The sequence below is a fragment of the Hippocampus guttulatus genome, chromosome 13, assembly GCF_054856545.1.
Source record: "Hippocampus guttulatus isolate MCC_2025c chromosome 13, RoL_Hgut_1.0, whole genome shotgun sequence".
NCBI lineage: Eukaryota > Metazoa > Chordata > Actinopteri > Syngnathiformes > Syngnathidae > Hippocampus > Hippocampus guttulatus.
The window spans coordinates 10,962,772-10,980,617 of NC_141273.1; the positions used below are offsets into that span (position 1 = coordinate 10,962,772).

The following is a 17,846-nucleotide window of genomic DNA, read 5'->3' on the forward strand; positions in this document are numbered from 1 at the left end:
GAACTAATTTTGATAAAGTAGCAAGAAAGAAAACAGTTCGGATCCGGCCTCAGGAGCCTGGGATGGAGATTAGAGTAGGTGGGGAGAAGGAAGGCCCACGACTGGCTGCGGACAGCTTTAGAAATTGCAGGAAAATAGAAAAGGGCAGGAAGCTACTTATGTGAGTGCCTTCAAAATAATAAAATTACAGTTACTGTGACCAATATCAACTCTGCATTTTTTTTATTTGGTGGGGTTGTTGGACTTTCGTCTCGGGAGGCTTAACGTGGCAAACGACAACAACGTTTACGTCGTTAAATGCAGTATGCAGCTCAATTCTCGGTTTACGATTAATTGTGTGACGCAGGTAATGAGTTAAACTCTTCCTTTATCTCTCATTACAACAAGTCAGCATCGATTTAATTCCTTCCAATTTGCCTTTTTCAAGTCCATGACCCATGTTTTGCGTTGTAATCACGTTTATTCGCCAGTAATGACATAAGACGAAGTGAGGGTTTCGCTTGTCTTTACGACGTTATTGCGAAAGGGACGAGCGGATGTTGGAGCCTCGTGTTTACTTCTACTTTGACGTCACTCTTTTAAACAAGTGAGTGAGAGGGAGCTCAGAGCCATGACGATTAAAACCCACACAAACACACATTCACACACACACTCGGGTCGACCTGCCACTACCATAATACCTTAATTTGAGGAAATCAATGCTTCTTCTTTGACGATGGAAACCACAGTGTGTGTATCATCTGGTGCCTCTCCCTTGTGAACACACACAAGGACACGATTCTTCCGAGAGTATTTTTATAGAACAAACCCAGGTAAGACATCATACGTATCCTCAACTGCTTTTGCGGATCGTCAATCATGCAACAGTGCATGAAGATGTGTCATGTCAGCTGATTGTCAACATTTAGTCGTTGCTTACATCGCCTCTTTAAGATACGGGACACTCGTCATCTGATCAAGTCTTCTGCAAAGGCGCACCCCAAAGTGAGGATCGGTGTTGTTTCATTTAATCCACCGTGTTGCAGTATCTCATGCGGGCAAAGTGGCTAATTTGACATGAATACTGTCGTTGGTAATCATAACGAACGAGAATGTTTGCCCTTAAATCTGCCCCTTTGGAGAAGAGGAGGAAGTCTTGAAGAAACGGAAAAAATGCGTCCTGTTGCCAAAATCCACTTGAGGGGTTTTATTTGGATCACGTTTGTTTGCAAGTATGTCTTGTGTGTCCAGGGGTCAATTCGGTTTTAATTCTGTCAAAGCAATCTTTTGACGGTTTTAATAAAGTGAAGTATATCACTTAGGTACGCGCTGTACAAAGTGCTCTTGAAATGCATGTTGCTCCCAAAAATAGTCGAGATGGGAGAAGAAGAGGGTAGGTATCATTTTAATGAGCTCCAGATGTTTTCAACCCCGCTGCATCCACTGTGTGAGCTTTTGAATATTTATTTTTTAAACTCCATTCTTCTCAGTCTGCAACGCAACCCCGATCCTGGCGACTTTGAAAAACAAATTTAAAGCGAAATAATTCATTACGGGCGCAAAGTGGTAAGTCAGAAATCATTACAAGCATTTAACATTCCAAACTGTCATTCAAGTATAAAGAGTCGTTAACCACTGTATAATCAAACAAATTCAAGTAAAAACCCATTTAAAAATGACTGACAGCTGCGATACTGCAACCAAGTTGTCTTTTTTTAAATCAAATTGAATCGCGGCAGTTTAAAATGTTCAATCTTTGTATCATATCGCAGCTCATGTATCGATTCGTCTTTTAAAAGAGAGTGTAAACCAAATATGAATTGGGTTGATTTCTCTGATGATTTGTGGTTTCTTTAAATCCCATTAACTTGAATAGCTTGGCCTTTGTCGACCTTTTGCACCTTGTCACATATCAATAAACATGACAAAAGCTCCAGCCACACCATTTGAATCAAATAAAATTGAATCATTTCACTTACAAAAACAATATAATGGTTTGACAAGCGCCCTGCGATTGGCTGGCAACTGATTCAGGGTGTCCCCCGCCTACTGCCCGAAGACGGCTGGGATAGGCTCCAGCACCCCCCGCGACCCTAGTGAGGATCAAGCGGTTCAGAAAATGGATGGATGGATGGATGGTTTGACAAGCATCCTGCTGTCAAGATATCCAAACACTTTGCAAACATTCATGCGAGAAAGGCCTATCAGTCCTCCCTACTCTCGGGGGCAGTGTTGTTTTCTTGTTGAATGGGCTCAAGTCATTTCAAATTTTTCGTGTCAATACTGCGAGTTGAAAAATGGAAAACGAGTCTTAAATTAAAAAATTAAAAATGATTATTTATCTGTTCTACTGCACAAAAAATATGACCATAATTTGTTTCCCGTGCGATCTTGCTTTGTCTTGAGGCCAGAAGATCTTCTGCTGCTGCTACCTCTTTGGCGGTGTAGAAGATGGATATTGCACATGTCGCACTCAGCAGATGCTTTCCTATGTCAAAGAAACTTGAAACTTAATTTTTTAAAATTCTATTGTTATCATCACAGTTTTGCTTTTTTTCCATCACTGGTCTCCTAACATGGGAGGGAAAAAAAAGCACAACAAATGGGCTTAAGTCCTGCAAGGCTGAACCCAAGTTCTGTTCCGGACGTTTGACTTTTGATGTTGCAACTGCAATTACGTCACTAATACTCATGTTAATTGCTGATTGACAAAGCATAGAACAGTATTTGCAGTCTTGGTCTCTGCATATGTTTCATATAAAAGGAAGCAGTGGGTGTGCATGCTTAAGCTTTAATGTAGTGTACCGTGGAGTTGGGCTGTTGTGTAGGAGGCTCGAGCAGAGGACACATGAGTGGGTTTGTCCTGTCGGCTGTGAATCAGCTACTGTTCGAGGTGCATGTGGGAGCTTTTGCAAGCAGACATGAAAAAATGCCCTTCAATGAACAACTTAATCGCACATTTTTCAGTCATTGTATTCAATACTCAGTGAAATTGATGTTTCAAAAGAGGAACATATGCTACTGCACCAGCATGTTTATCTGGTTTCCTGTCCCGGGATAGTCATTTCCCTTCCTTCTGAAAAAAAAATCCTTGGTTGCCCAGCACATATGACAGACACACCCTCGGCCTCATCTCTGGAATAAAAAGCAGAGTTAACCAAACTATGAAGTTGATGGAAAATTGCCCAGTGTACACGCATTTACTTGCTACGTGTACTGCCTCAGCATCAGGCACGCCCTACAGCACATCAAATGTGCAAATGCTGCAATGATAGTAATGGTTGCCTTTGATGCACTGTAAAATCTTTATATTTGTGGATGAAGTTGTAATAATTTCATAAAACACTACATTTTTAGCCTTGGGATTGGCTGGCAGTCAAGGCCCTGCCTTTCACCCAAAATCAAATGGGACATTTTACGTTACAAATGCATCTCCCAAGAGTTTTGGAGCTACAGTAAAAAGATGAATTCAACTCATAGATCATGAATATAATGATGTACTGTATATAATATACAGTATATAATATTTAAATCACATAGTCTTGCTGTCGTTTGTCAGGTAATGGTTGCCAGTCAAATCGAGCTTTGACGTCCAATGTGCGACACCAGGGATCTTAAGTTAAAATTCTGAGACATCAACCCTTAAAACAGTTACCATGACCCACGATTGGTCCTTTCCTGAGCCTTGATCATCTGCAATGTCATTTTCAGTCGACAGTAAGTGGCAAAATGGCTGCCCTATGAGATGGATAAAAAACTGTGGATTTTGCTGCTTAATTCATATCCTACAAACGCAATATTAATCAGGAAAACATGTTTAGATAAGTGGGGATGCATAGAACATTATGATAAGAAATTTTGTGGTGTGACTTCCCCTTTGAACCTTTTGGAAGGTGAGTGTCTCATTACATCCTAAACATAACTCTAGACTGTAAATTTCCCCAGTGTGGGACAAATAAAGGATATCTTATAACACTGCACTTAAAGAAAAAAAATACCATACCAACAGCCAAACATGGTGGTAGTGAGATTATCTGGGCTTGCTTTGTTACTTCTAGACCTGGACTTGCTTTGATTGCATCCATGAATTCTACTCTTTAAAAGAAAATCCAAAGGGGGAATGTTTAAATGTTAGTTTGTGACCTCCGCATATTTGCGCTCTGCCATAGAAAAATGATCCAAAGCACATCAATAAGTCAACTTCTGAATGGCTTAAAAAAAAGTCACAAAAAGTTTTACTTTGCAAAAAAACTGGCATTTGAACAGGGCTGTGAAGACATTTTATATCCATGCATACATGAATACAAACATACACGTATGGTATGTGTTCTCAGTATATGCTACTGCAATGCACAATTTATTTAAAAAAAACAAAAAACATACAGCTCTTATATTTTTTTGAATAGGTATATCTCCCTTCTGACAATGTTTCAATGCTTTGCTCGACAGTACTTGATGTAAAGTGTGGGGGGGGGGGGGGGGGGGACTCAATACCAGTTGAATACGGCACTGAAAAGGTCTGCTGCAAATCACCATTCTGTGTATGTCTGCTGGCTGCCACGGTAACGAGGCAGGATTGTGCAGCCTGAGCTGACAAAATTCCTTTGCCAGTGGATGTGACAAATGCCAAGAGTCGCTTTACCTTGACTCGACGGAATGAATGGAATCATTCCGCACTGCATCTTTTGAAAACAGAAGGCCAACAGTGTAGAAGTTGAATACGTGAGTGTCGAGCAAAGTGACAGTGAAAAGCAAGTACAATGGGCCTTTGCAAAAGCTATCATTCCTTCCAAGAAGCCAACTGTGAGTCAGAGCAAGTCATTGTGTCTGGACATGCTCATCATTTGGATTTGCCAATTCTGAAATTCACAGCAGATAGCAGAGCCTAAAGCGTTTTTTTTTTTAAAGTACCAAACCAACAAATATCGCAACTCTTAATTCAGAGGAAGTATTTTTAGACTTTTTGCAGAGTGCTATCCCCTTTTTTGGACTTAGTGTGTGTATCCTGCTCATACGGGAATGTTTTAGAAGCTCCTCAGAGAGTCAGGTTGGTGAAAGAGGAGGGGGCAGTGCTGTGTTTGGTTGTGCCACAAAAAGCAGCATGTGTGCATTCATAATATGTGCTCGCTCTACATAGTTGTGCCTTGTGTAATCAATTTCAATGTCTCTAATGAAACGCGCCCCTTTGCATTGTAAATAAGATATAAGATATCCTTTATTTGTCCCACACTGGGGTGTGTCCAGTAAGACCTCATAGGGAGTTTGGATTGGCTAACAGATTTTATTACGCAGGATTTAGTTGGAATGTTTTGCATAGCTGCTGGAAATGACTGGACTGCTGACATTGGTGTTTACACACCCAGAGAGTGCAGCGCTGTCATATCCCATTTTCATTTCCTTTGTGATCCGGCCTGCTGTTTTTGTTCTGCTTCCCAATGGTGAGATTGGATGACATTGTGTGAACAAATTCATGAAATTACAAGATTTCCTTCCCAAAATAATGTGATTTTTAAGGAAGTTACAGTCGACGTTCATTGGTGTGGGTTTCTCGGTTTATTCATGTTCGTTTTTGTGCAACTTCCTGCATAGTTTTAACGTGGTTATTTTTGGACTTGTATCTATTGTTCCAAGCGTGTTCCCGTCAGTTCTGACGACAAGCCGCGAAATGATAAATGCTGTTGTTTTGAAGCTTAGCCAATATAACACCTCAAGTCTTATCATTCGAAATTCCTTCTTACTCCACTCAAAAAATTAAAAGTGCACTTTATTCATTTTCCAAGTCAACAAATAGTCAATATCTTAGTAATTCTTATCTTAGTAATTCTTCGTAGTAGCGAATTTTAATATTTTTTTCCAAATCAACAAATAGTCAATATCTTAGTAATTCTTAGTAATACCGAGTTTTAATATATATATATATATTTTGAATTATCTAGCGGAAATGTAATTGTGTGGAATTGCAAAAAAAAGTCTTTCATTGAGCCTAGTTTTTCACATCTAGCAGCAATTCCAATTTGATCATGTAACATAAAAGGTAATAGTGAAACAAGAAGATTATGGAAACAAAAAGTACATCCATCCATTATCTCAACTGCTTTATCCTCACTCGGGTCACAGCCGGCATGCTGCAGCGGATCCTACTTGTGTCGGGCAGTAGGCACGGTGCACACCCTGAACTGGTTGTCTGCCAAAATCAGGGTACAAAGTAGACGATCAAACATTCATACTCACAATCACACCTATGCACAATTTAGAGTGATTAATCACTCTCCCGTGCATGTTTTTGGAATATATTTGTTGCAAGAACAAGCATGTCATTCCATAATTGCTCATAAAATATGATCTGATCTTTAACTCAGCCACAACAGAGGACAAACACAGTTCCCTTAAGCTAATAGCACACAATCATGTGTTTATGTTTTTACTGATCACATTTAAGTGTCACTGTAATGTGGTAAAAGTATCAACAGTTGGATAATAACTTGAATAATTATAATTTATTGACTTGTGTAACTGGTGGAGCCTCCTTTGGTAGCAGTCACCTCAGCTCAACCCTTTCCTGTAGTCACGGATCAGACCGAATCAGATGCAGATCAGTTGAAGCCATTCAGTATGTGATTGTGTTCCAGTGGCGACTGCTGCTTATTTAAGAAGGGAGAGCTCATTTCGATAATGAGCAGCTTGCTAGCGGGGTGGAGCTGCTGCACTATTCCACTGTGTGCCTGACTGTGAGAGTGTGATTGTGATGGGAGAGAGGCTCCGCAGCCGTCGCGACTTGTTGGAGAAAGAAACCGTCGACTGACGGAAGAGAGTCGACAAACAAATACAACGCTAGACATTTTTAACAATGCTTCTCTTGCAGTCTTAAGAGCAATCGCCATTGTTCTGTTGTGTATCGCCGACCTATTAAACTTCAATTGGCAGACTGATGGTCATAAGGTTTTCTGAAAAATGTGCTGATAAACTTCAGAAATCATTTTTCCATCGGTGATAGCAAGCATCCAGGTCATGAGAGAGCAAAGCAGTCCCAGTAGCGCAGTGGAACATTCAGGTGCTTCTTTGCAAACGTCATGTCTGAAGCAGTATTTTTTGTTTGGCTCTCATTTGTTTTGTCTTTTTAATTCTCACAGAAATGAATTGGTGCTACACCACAAAAAATAAAATAAAATAAAATAAAACATGAAATTCATCATCTTAAAATGTGATTTGTTTGGCTTCCGCATTCAAATACTTCGGGTTCAGGGCACTGACTGAGTCTCGTTTGTGTCTTCTAAATTAACGTTGCTAGCAATGCAACGGCTAAAATTGTTGAAAAAGAAAAAAAGGGAATGTGAAATTTATCATGTTAAAACATGAAATGTATTACTTTTTTTGGTTTGTTTGTTTGATGTGGCACTAATTTACTAACGTACACTTATTTAATGTATTACTTTACTTGTCAACAAGCATAACCATGTGCCTATAACGTCTCTAAGTCTGAGCTGATTTTTCTTCCCCTCATTGAGCATTCTACTCTGTTCCGACCAGCTGACAGACCGTCTTGGCTCTGAGGAAGACTAACTGCTAAAATTTAAACAATGCATATTTGAATGAACCAACAATATAATGCCCTTTCCTTTCTGCACAGGTGCTTTTAAAATGATGTCAGGGATGTCGGAGGTAAAGAAGAAGTGGGCAGCAGTTCGGGGTCGCCTAGGCTCATCGCAGGACTCAGACACCCAACAGGAAGCCAACTTGGAAAATGCTGATCCCGAGCTCTGTATCAGACTACTCCAGGTTCCCACTGTGGTCAACTATTCCGGCCTGAAGCGGCGCCTGGACGGAAGCGACCGGACATGGATGGTCCAATTCCTGGAGCTGAGTGGGCTGGATCTCCTTTTGGAGGCCCTGGACCGACTTTCGGGGCGAGGTTGCTCCCGTATATCAGATGCCCTCCTTCAGCTCACCTGCGTCAACTGCGTCCGTGCTGTCATGAACTCTTCAGCTGGGATCCACTTCATCATTGAGAATGAGGGATACATCCGAAAGCTCTCCCAAGGTTCCCACAAACATTCCACTTTTATATCGCGAAACATCTTAACAGACATTTTCTTTCATAGTCCTTATATACATTATATGCACAACTCAGAAAAATTAAGAGATGTTGGTCAAAATTTCAGGATGAACCTAAAATGTTTAAAAGTCTAAAAGTTTGGACATGTGCTTTTGAAAGTTTACACAAGTTCAAATTAAGTTCACCTCTAAAGGTTAAAGTACATTTTAGTTTCAGCCTGAAATGCCACCAAAACAAAAAACAAAAAAAAAACAGTTTTTTGGTGTGTAGCGAGTTACGAAATCCATGTTTATTGGAATTTTCAGATTACAAACATGTTTATCTGCTGCCACGTCCTCAAATAACAAAGTTCACATCACGCTGCCTGAAAATATGTGAAGCATGTTCTGGTCGCGACACAAAAAAAGGCACCGTAGAGAAAGTAGATGTTTTGCGTGTGCCGTTCACTCTTGACGCTCCACAGCATTGGACACCTCCAACACGATGGTGAAGAAGCAGGTGTTTGAGCTACTTGCAGCCCTCAGCATGTTCTCAACAGATGGTCATCACCTTGCTCTGGATGCTCTGGACCACTACAAGGCAAGAAAAACTATATGCCCCCCCAACCCCTTAAAAAAAAGCAATAAATACCGCCCCCTTGTGGCAAGTTGTATTGACGGGCATTACACCACAATGAATCAGTGGACCAATTCCTCTTTGATTTGTTTGGCAGGGTGTGAAGACGCATCATTATCGCTTCAGCGTGATCATGAACGAGCTTCAGGCCACCGACAACGTTCCTTACATGGTTACGCTCCTCAGTGTCATCAACGCCCTCATTTTCGGCTCCGACGACCTGAGGCAGAGAGATAAGATGAGAAAGGAGTTTATCGGTAGGTTCAGCCTGCCACTGAACAATTAATCACAATGACTGAGGTCACTTTTCATTGAGCTGTCACAGCATTTACGTCTGTGCTAAAAGTGAATACAAAGCACAAAAAACAGGACATTGGCGCTCAACTGGAAATGTGCCTGAGAATAGGTTGTCATTCTGTCTGACAATGCATTAAAAGCTTCAGACATATGCTTGTAACTTATATCACGCACTATTACATCTTAAGTTGAAAACATTGTTCCGAATCATACTAACCTAATTTAATTGGACAAAATGAAAGTCACAGCAAATCCGTTTTGATCATCCCCATAGCAGACTGACGTTTATAATAATAATAATAATAATACATTTTATTTATAAGTGACTTTCATTAGAGTTTGGAGTCCCAAGATGACAAACTATAAACACAAAAAAATAAATAAATAACCTAGTCTTTATGAACTCACCTAATTCCAGTGTGAACACCCACCTCTGTGGACCAATCAACAATTTGATTGGCCACACCTCTTTTATAATTGCTCACCTGTGCCTTCCTGCCATACCTCCTCCATTATCCTATTCCATTGTTCCACTTTTAAAGATATATGTGGTTTGGGGAAAAAAAACAACAAAAACAAAAACAACAAGGTGAATGTTGTGACAATCATGATGTATTTTTTTGTTCTGCAGGGCTTCAGGTTCTTGATATTCTACCAAAATTAAGGTGAGCATGTGGGCCTTTTTTTTCACTTTTCATTAATCGGTCTCTTTATGTATTTATTTTTTAAAGTAAAATGGTATTTGAATGTGAATCGTGCCCCACCAATGACTGATCAGTCTTTGCACGTGGCCTGCAGGGAGCAGGAGGATGAAGACTTGATTATTCAATGTGAAGCTTTTGAAGAGGCAATGGCTGAAGATGAGGAGGAGCTCTTGCGACTGTATGGCGGGATTGATATGAGTAATCACCTGGAGGTCTTCACAACTCTCTTCAACAAGGTGAGAGTTGTGTGGAATGGACTTGAGAATTCGTTGATGCAATTCCATCTATCATCTTGTTTTAGTGATGCATATTAATTCACCGCTGGCCTTAATATTTGACAACTAGAGCCATCAAAGACAGTAAATATAAAATATATTAGGTGATCAATATCAATACAAATTGCACTCGGTAAAATATATATTGATTTTTTTTTAAATTGCTGTATGACATTAGATTTGTGCCCCAATACCAAGCGCCTCAAAGGAAATTTGGAGTATAACTACCAGATATTTTGAATGCTATTCATCCTCTTGATAGTGGCTTAATTTTCATTTTTAATCAATGTAATTTGTTGTTCACCTTCAACTTTATTCAATTTGATTGGTTAAAAAAAAAAGTCAAAACGCATACATTGTGATTCCCCCGGCTCCACTCAGCACATTAAGATGTTTAATAGTTGTTTTAACTTCTTATTTAAGCTTAAATATTAAACTTGAAAATAAAATTACCTAAATTCAGTTCATTTTTCTTTAAAAAAAAAAAGAATGAAATTAATATGCCATATATATTGATGGACTGATATGAAATATTTATATTTTGATACACTTTTCAACCATATTGCCCAGCCCGAAATGATATTATTTTTAATGTGTGCCAGGTGAGCAGCTCCCCCGCTTCACTGCAGCTGCTGTCCATCCTGCAGACGCTGCTCCTGCTGGGGCCGAGCCGCTCGGATATCTGGCTGGCTCTCGAGGCCATCACTAACCGAGCCATACTGTTGGCACAGGACTGTGAGTCAGCATCATTGCGATGCATTCACTTCAATTTCCTGTGCAGCTAAATGTCTCGCTAATGGCTGCCTCTTATTAATATTTGATGGAGTTGGGAAAATGGCAATGAGGTAAAGGCTGCTGTTTACGCTTGTCGAACATTTTTTTTCCTGTTTGGACTTTAGCTCAGATAGGGTCATTTGAGAAGATCATGGAACGTCTGGTGTTTTCCAAGAGCAAGTCGTCTGAGGGCGATCAAGAATTGGATGGCCAGCTTGCCAGAGTGGACAAGGCTTCGCAGACTAGTCAGAAAGAGCAAAACCAGCTGGAGAAATGCTCAGCATCACCTCAGAAGCCACTCTTTGCCTCTCCCCCTCCGCCACCACCGCCACTTCCTCCCAATATGACGGGGCCCAAAGGTTCTGTTCAGTGCCCACCTCCTCCGCCTCCCCCACCTCCACTCCCTGGTGGATTTGGTGGACCTCCACCACCGCCTCCTTTACCTGGAATGAGACTTCCACCACCGCCACCGCCACTACCTTCTGGTCCTGGCATGGCCCCCCCACCGCCTCTGCCAGGTATGAACAGTGGACCACCACCGCCGCCGCCGCCACCCGCCTTACCTGGCGTTCCACCTCCACCTCCCCCACCGGGCATGATAGTGGCTCAGAGCAGTTATGCCCTGGGGTGCGCCACACCCGCAAAGGTGAACCGATGTCCCACTCTGAGGATGAAAAAGCTCAACTGGCAGAAACTGAGGTCTGTTACTGGTGAGTTAGGTCAATAGGCGTGGGCTTTCTTTCAAGACTTGATTAGAAATGTTTTCCACCCTGACATCAGGACTCAAATTCAGAGAGGCGCAAATGGTTTAAAATGACATGAAGGGGTTCCTCTCTCTTCTTACACATACAGATGGTCCCTCCATGTGGGCTTCAGTTCAGAAAGAGACTTCTCCTCATGAGCCGGACTATAGCAGTATTGAGCAGCTGTTCTGTCTCCCGGTGACCGAGCACAAAGACAAGGGGGCAGCTGCTCCTGTCAAGAAGGAGCCGAAAGAGGTGTGCGCGGTCGTCGTTTGAAGATGAAGAATTTAAAAACAAGCGCCCGGTTTCCTGACGCAAAATGACCTATTTCTATTTGCTTCTAGATTACTTTCATTGATCCCAAGAAAAACCTGAATGTTAACATATTCCTGAAGCAGTTCAAATGGTGAGACACGAATCATTGCGGTGTTCAATTTTATGTCTGTCAATTGCACTCACTGGACACTTCTTTAGGTGCAGGTGAAGATCCAATAAAATGCATCAAAAATTCAGTTTTAAAGAAACTCTTACTAAAGAAGAATTTACAGTATATTTACTGTAGTTTATATTATCACATCAATTGGTAATATTTTGATGCTTAATCGTTTAGTGTCAAATCCAAATTTCAGCCTGTTAACAGGAAATCTCGGCTATCTGTCGCCCTTTGTGAAATCGGTTACCTTTTGTGTTGAATCCAAATATTTTCCAAACAGCTGCGATTACTTTGGAAAACAATGACAAAACCAGTAACTGAATCTTCATTCGTGTTTGCAATTTCTGCAGCCAATTTAAAATACCAGAGTTTGAAATGTGAACTTCATTGTTGAATCGACAATTTACTTATTTTGCTCCACTTATGTACTCTGAATGCATGGTGAGTGTGTGTGTGTGTGTGTGTGTGTGTATATATATATATATATATATATATATACATGGTCCTGATGCACTAATGGGCATAAAGCCAAGTTTAGAAGAACATTGAAATTCATACAGCTCTTGTGATAGATCTCAGTAGATTGTTCGTGTGTGCCTAATTTTATGGCCAGTGAGTGTCCATCTTAACGTTCCAAATATTCTCTGTCCAGCTCAAACGAGGACTTTGTGGTGATGATTCAGAAAGGTGACAGAACCAGGTTTGATGTGGAGGTGCTAAAACAGCTCCTGAAGCTTCTGCCAGAGAAGCACGAGGTTTGTCAATACCCTACGCAGTGTTTTAAAGCTGTCATTCACGGGCCGAGTCGCGAGATGAAACGCAGCGCCTGAGCCGCGATGTTGCCTTTGTCGTCTAGATTGAAAACTTGAAGTCCTTCCAAGGAGAAAAGGAAAAGCTGGCAAATGTCGACCGTTTCTTCACATTGCTCCTCACTGTCGAATGGTAACTTCCTTCGCCAACTGTTAGAACATGTGAACTGCCTGCTTTACGGAGTGAAATGGGCCAGAGAAGAACTCGTGATATTTTGCGATCGATTTTTAATCTGCCTGCATTCAAATATGACCTTCCATCTTTTCCGATTTGTCCGCCATCACTCTTTTTTAAAGTCCTTGCCTGTTTCCAGTTATCAGCTGAGGATTGAGTGCATGTTATTGTGCGAGGAGACTACATCGGTGTTGGACATGCTCCAGCCAAAAGTCAAGCTGCTGGAGGAGGCCTGCGACTGTAAGAACACTCGACTTTTTGAGTGTTTTATGCGGAAATAACCTTATTTGCCATGTTCCTCCAGCTTACCCAAAACCAATTCACAACCTGTGTTCCCAGCTCTCAGGACAAGCACGCTCATTCCTTCTTTCTGCAAGCTCATCCTTGACGTGGGGAATTTTCTCAACTATGTAAGAGCCTCAAATATACGTTTCATCCCCGGTGTGACATTTAGAGAATCGCTTTAAACGCTTTTCCTCCTAGGGAAGCCATACAGGAAATGCCGAGGGATTCAAAATCAGCTCTCTTCTCAAACTGACGGAGACTAAAGCCAACAAGAGCCGCGTTACACTGCTCCATCACATCTTGGAGGTACACCACCTTTTGCCGTAAAGCGCAAATCTGTTAATAACTCCACATACCTTTTTTGATAGGAAGCAGAAGAGAACCACCCGGAACTGTTGGCATTGCCGGAGGACATTGAAATCTGCCAAAAGGCTGCAGGGTACAGCTTCTCCTCAATATTCCTGCACACACACACACACAAATCTGTGAAATATTCTTTCATGAAAAAAAAAAATGTTCTTCATACCACAGAATGAATCTGGATTCTGTCCAATCCGAAGCCAACAACTTACTCAAAAGACTGAATGAGGCGTCAAAGAAAGTCTCCAACTCTGTTGAAGATGTGAAGGAGCAATATGCAAAGCTTCTGGAGGTAAGATCCTTGCTCACTTTGTTTTAGTAACGGTATCCAACCTCAAATTACACTTTAGTTGCATATCAAAGAAGTGAAAGTCCATCCATCCATCCATCATCTACCGCTTATCCGGGGCCGGGTCGCGGGGGCAACAGCTTTAGCAGGGAAGCCCAGACTTCCCTCTCCCTAGCTACTTCTTCCAGCTCTCCCCGGGGGATCCCGAGACGTTCCCAGGCCAGAAGTGAAAGTGTATTAAAAAAATGTCTAGCATCTCTCCAATAAAAGATGAAGAGCCATCAGATGGCATGTCAAAGTGCTTGGAGGACATCATCTTTGTAGGAAAACTCCAGTGCCGACAAGTGTTTGGCCTCAAAAGAATAATTTTCAATTCAATGAGCTACTGAGCTGCTAAAAATGTCCAAAAAAAGAAAAATAGACTACTGCATCACTTTTGATGCTATGCTTTGTGAGCGCGCGTCTCATTCTGACAAAAAGGCCTCATTTCTTTGTTGCAGGAAAATCTGGAGGCATGTCGAGCTTTGACTGAAAGATTTGCGGACATTGACAAGAAGAGGAGTGAACTCGCCGTCTACTTTTGTGAAGATGCCAATAAGCTGTCGCTAGAAGAGCTTTTCGGAACAATCAAGACTTTCCGGGAACTTTTCATCAAGGCGCTGAAGGTCGGGGATAATACTGGTGTCGTTTTTAGAGTGTGAAAAGAAACGTTTTGATGTGTTGCTGACTCGGTAGAAATTGCTACTGTGTACGGCGTGTACTCGGCATGAGTGATAGCTTTTTTTTTTTGTTTTGTTTTTTTGTCTTCACAAATGCAGGACAATAAGACCAGGAAAGAGCAGGCAGCCAAAGCTGAGAAGAGAAAGAAGCAGCTGGCAGAGGAAGAGTCCAAGAGACAGAAGGGAGAGAATGGAAAAATAAGTGAGTTGTGACTGCACGATTCAACAAATGCCTGGTATGATTTTAAAAGTATTGACTTGACTTTCCTCTTTTTTTTTTTTTTTTTTTTTAAATCTCTGTTTCTCACCAGTCAAGAAAGGCTATGTGCCGCAGGACGACGGCTGCATAATCGACCACCTGCTTGCAGACATCAGGAAGGGTTTCGCCCTAAGAAAGACCAGGCCAAGGTGCGATTCGGAAAGCCTCCCTCGTAGTGAAAAGAGTAGGGATACCTGCCCACCTGGTAAGGACAAGAGACTGTGGCCGCCAATCCGCAGTTCTAGCTCCGCTCCTGAGTCACTTAACTGCGTGCCACACAGGCTTGTTGCTTTTTCTTTTTTCTTTTTTTTTTTTTATGCCCTTTAATGTCCTTCTGCCTGCATTAGCTTTTTATGTACGCGCTTGGGAAATGTATTGCCGTGCATCCTCACTCATTACCTCTGCCAAGAAGTATAGTTGTGATTGCTCCAGCTGGCACTTTTTGTATTTTTTCTTTGTTGTTTCCAACAGACATGGGTCAAAAAACCCTTTGCTGAGAAAATGGGTGCCCGCTTGATCGTCGGTAAAGTAGCTCAGAAAATTTGAATGTGTCAACAAGCCAAATTGACCAATTTTTGGGTGACCAAGATTGGCAAACTTTTTTTTTTTTAATTGCTGTTTGAGTCACATTGGAATTGTTATCCCATTCCTAAATAATGTTACAGTCCCATCCTGTAATTTAGGAGGCCTGCTTAACTCATTCAGTACCAGCAAATTCTGGACCAAGTCTGAAAAGACGTTTAAAAACGTCTTTGGGAGTGAATGAGTTAACAGACGGACGTTCTTCTTCCCTTTTGTTAACGGTTCAAACTTGGCGCAGGTCTGTACGCTGAGTCCCATTTGAGCTTTGTGATGCCCCTTTGTAATTTTCTTAATGGTTCGAGTAATACCGTTGACATTCCCCCATTCAGGGTCAAGTGTGAATTCTGCAGGCGAAAAATCCGCAGAAGTGGCCTCTTCCGCTTCCGCTCCCACCACGCTTCCAGCAGAAGCTCACCGAGCCAGCACCCGCGAGGTGAACGGCTTCATCAGCTCACCGGACGAGACTCCTTCGACGCCTCAGGATGCGGTGCAAGCGGCAGCCTCACCCCAACCAACTCCAGGGGAGTCGGACTCGATTGCGCCGGCACCCCCGGAAAGGCCGACATCGCAACAGGAGGAGCACACCGCTACAGCACCCCAAACTAACCTTGAGGTGGAACCCCTGCCATGTCACGTCACAGATGGTCTCTCTGTAGATTCACCTGAAACCAGTGCGCTCAGCCCATCCTCTCTATCAGACTGCGACCTGATAGAGGCTGTGTCGGATGAAGCTTCGAGCCCGCTACCTGAGAAGTTAACGGCCAAGGAGCCGGCAGACATTAGTGTGAATGTTCAACTGGCCGAAAACACTGCCGCTAGTGAAAGGAATCCAAAGGCAGAAGAGGACAGTCAAACTACGAATAAGATTTGTTTACAAGAGACTGAAGGACAAGTGGCAGGTCTAGATTTGTGTGCTGTGAAAACATCTGGGCAGGACGTGGTCGTGAGTTGCACATACGCAGACCCCAAATGCAACAAGACTCATATGGAGAGCATCTTGGCGTGCGACGGCCAAGTTGGAGTTGAATCTGAAGATGCGCCGTCAGTGTCTGAAGATATAACTTCCTCGGCGAACTCCGAACCAAAGAAACAGCCGAGCTTCTTTAAGCGCAACAAAAAGAAGAATCCAGGTAAAGTATCTACCTTAAATAAAACGCTTTGGAATGCCAGCCTTGTGAAATGTCTTCAAGGAAGATTTTTTTGCTTTATTTTTATTGCACTCTGCTTTCTATTTGATTTTTTTAGTACTTCATTGTGAGAATTTACCAAACTGTGCCTCTCTTAATTAAAGACAACGGCTGCAGATTTTGATTTGAAGTCTTAATGCATGTTTGCCAATGGACAGTTTGTTTGAATGCTGTTTTCCGTTCTTACTCTCTAAAACACAAGGTAACAGTGGGAAAGGACACACTAAACCTAAAAAGGGCTGTGTGTTGCAGTGAGGTCGGTCAAGCGGTAGGATGGCAAACAGTAAGCAGGAACATCATCCTAATAAACTCAGTCACTGTCCAAACTTTGTGGCAAATAACACCATTTGTTGGTCTTACTGGGATCTGGATTCCATTTGTCTGTGTTGTCCAGCTTTTAACACTTCTCTTTCAATGATGCAGTCATTGATAAGTCCAAAAAAAAAGTCTTGGGAGTTTAATTTACTGAAAAAAAAAGTAAAACAATTTATATATCTAGAATTGCAGTCATTTTTTTCTCATTCCAGTCCGTCTTGTGAATGAATTTGTCATGGCAGCCTTCATTCTTGTGTCCTCCATATTTTCCCCGTCCCATTCTTTAATTCTGCTTCTAGGGTTGTTTTTAATCTACTAATGACAGTCTCATATGCTTCCTGTAAACTGCTCTCTCTGTTATTTAAATAATAGTTCATCTGCATTCCAGTTAATTACCTCAATGCATTTCTCGAGCAATTCTCATTATCAATCATGAGAATTGCTTTTAAATGTCAAAGTGTACTTATTTACTCTTATTTCCCTCCTTTACTAGATTCCAAAAAAAGGAGATCAAGAGGAAAAAGAAAAAGTTGATGTCACCGCAGATGTGAACTGGCAAGACTCCAGTGTACTGAGAATTTTATTTTTGTGAGATTACAGAAGATTGTTTCTTAGACCAAGACCTTATCAACTCAACCCAAACTGTGACTTGCACAGCATTTTGGAACTAAACATGTCCCTTTATGTAAATTGTATTTGACTGTAACCTCTTGGAAAAGTTGAACAATGCTTTATATGTTTAGTTTTTGTAACGTAAAAGTGGATGTGTGTGCGTTTAACATTTTGAGATGGTAATATAAAGAAAAGATGCAGGAAATATTTAAACGTGTATCGTATAAATCACTCTTAAGGATACTGTATTGTAACTTTTAACGCTTAATCGGCTTTAATAAAAGTACATTGCCAATTGAGGTTTTTATTGCGTGAACAGCAAACGAGTGCGTTAGAGGCGCTCGATGAGCTTTGTGGACGACCGTTACGCCCGTCGCCGGT

At 41.6% G+C, this 17,846-nt stretch overlaps 1 protein-coding gene across 5 annotated transcripts; it reads left to right on the forward strand.

Annotated features, from left to right (window-relative positions):
- Positions 1 to 575: 575 nt before the first annotated feature.
- Positions 576 to 17,760, forward strand: LOC147196324 (inverted formin-2). 5 transcript variants are annotated; one of them, XM_086127901.1, is made up of 23 exons: positions 579 to 812; positions 7,607 to 8,017; positions 8,496 to 8,611; positions 8,745 to 8,904; positions 9,576 to 9,609; positions 9,743 to 9,884; positions 10,526 to 10,658; positions 10,823 to 11,407; positions 11,550 to 11,695; positions 11,785 to 11,846; positions 12,526 to 12,628; positions 12,730 to 12,815; positions 12,997 to 13,097; positions 13,197 to 13,267; positions 13,341 to 13,448; positions 13,511 to 13,581; positions 13,674 to 13,794; positions 14,292 to 14,456; positions 14,610 to 14,712; positions 14,822 to 14,974; positions 15,681 to 16,481; positions 16,741 to 16,821; positions 17,347 to 17,760. In XM_086127901.1, the coding sequence occupies exons 2-22, from the start codon at positions 7,618 to 7,620 to the stop codon at positions 16,791 to 16,793; spliced, it is 3,714 nt and encodes a 1,237-aa protein (XP_085984027.1). In that variant the 5' UTR covers positions 579 to 812; positions 7,607 to 7,617; the 3' UTR covers positions 16,794 to 16,821; positions 17,347 to 17,760. The 5 variants fall into 5 exon arrangements, with proteins under 5 accessions (XP_085984030.1, XP_085984026.1, XP_085984027.1 ...); XM_086127903.1 differs by having other exon boundaries at positions 16,791 to 16,821; XM_086127902.1 differs by lacking the exon at positions 16,741 to 16,821.
- The last annotated feature ends 86 nt before the right edge of the window (positions 17,761 to 17,846 follow it).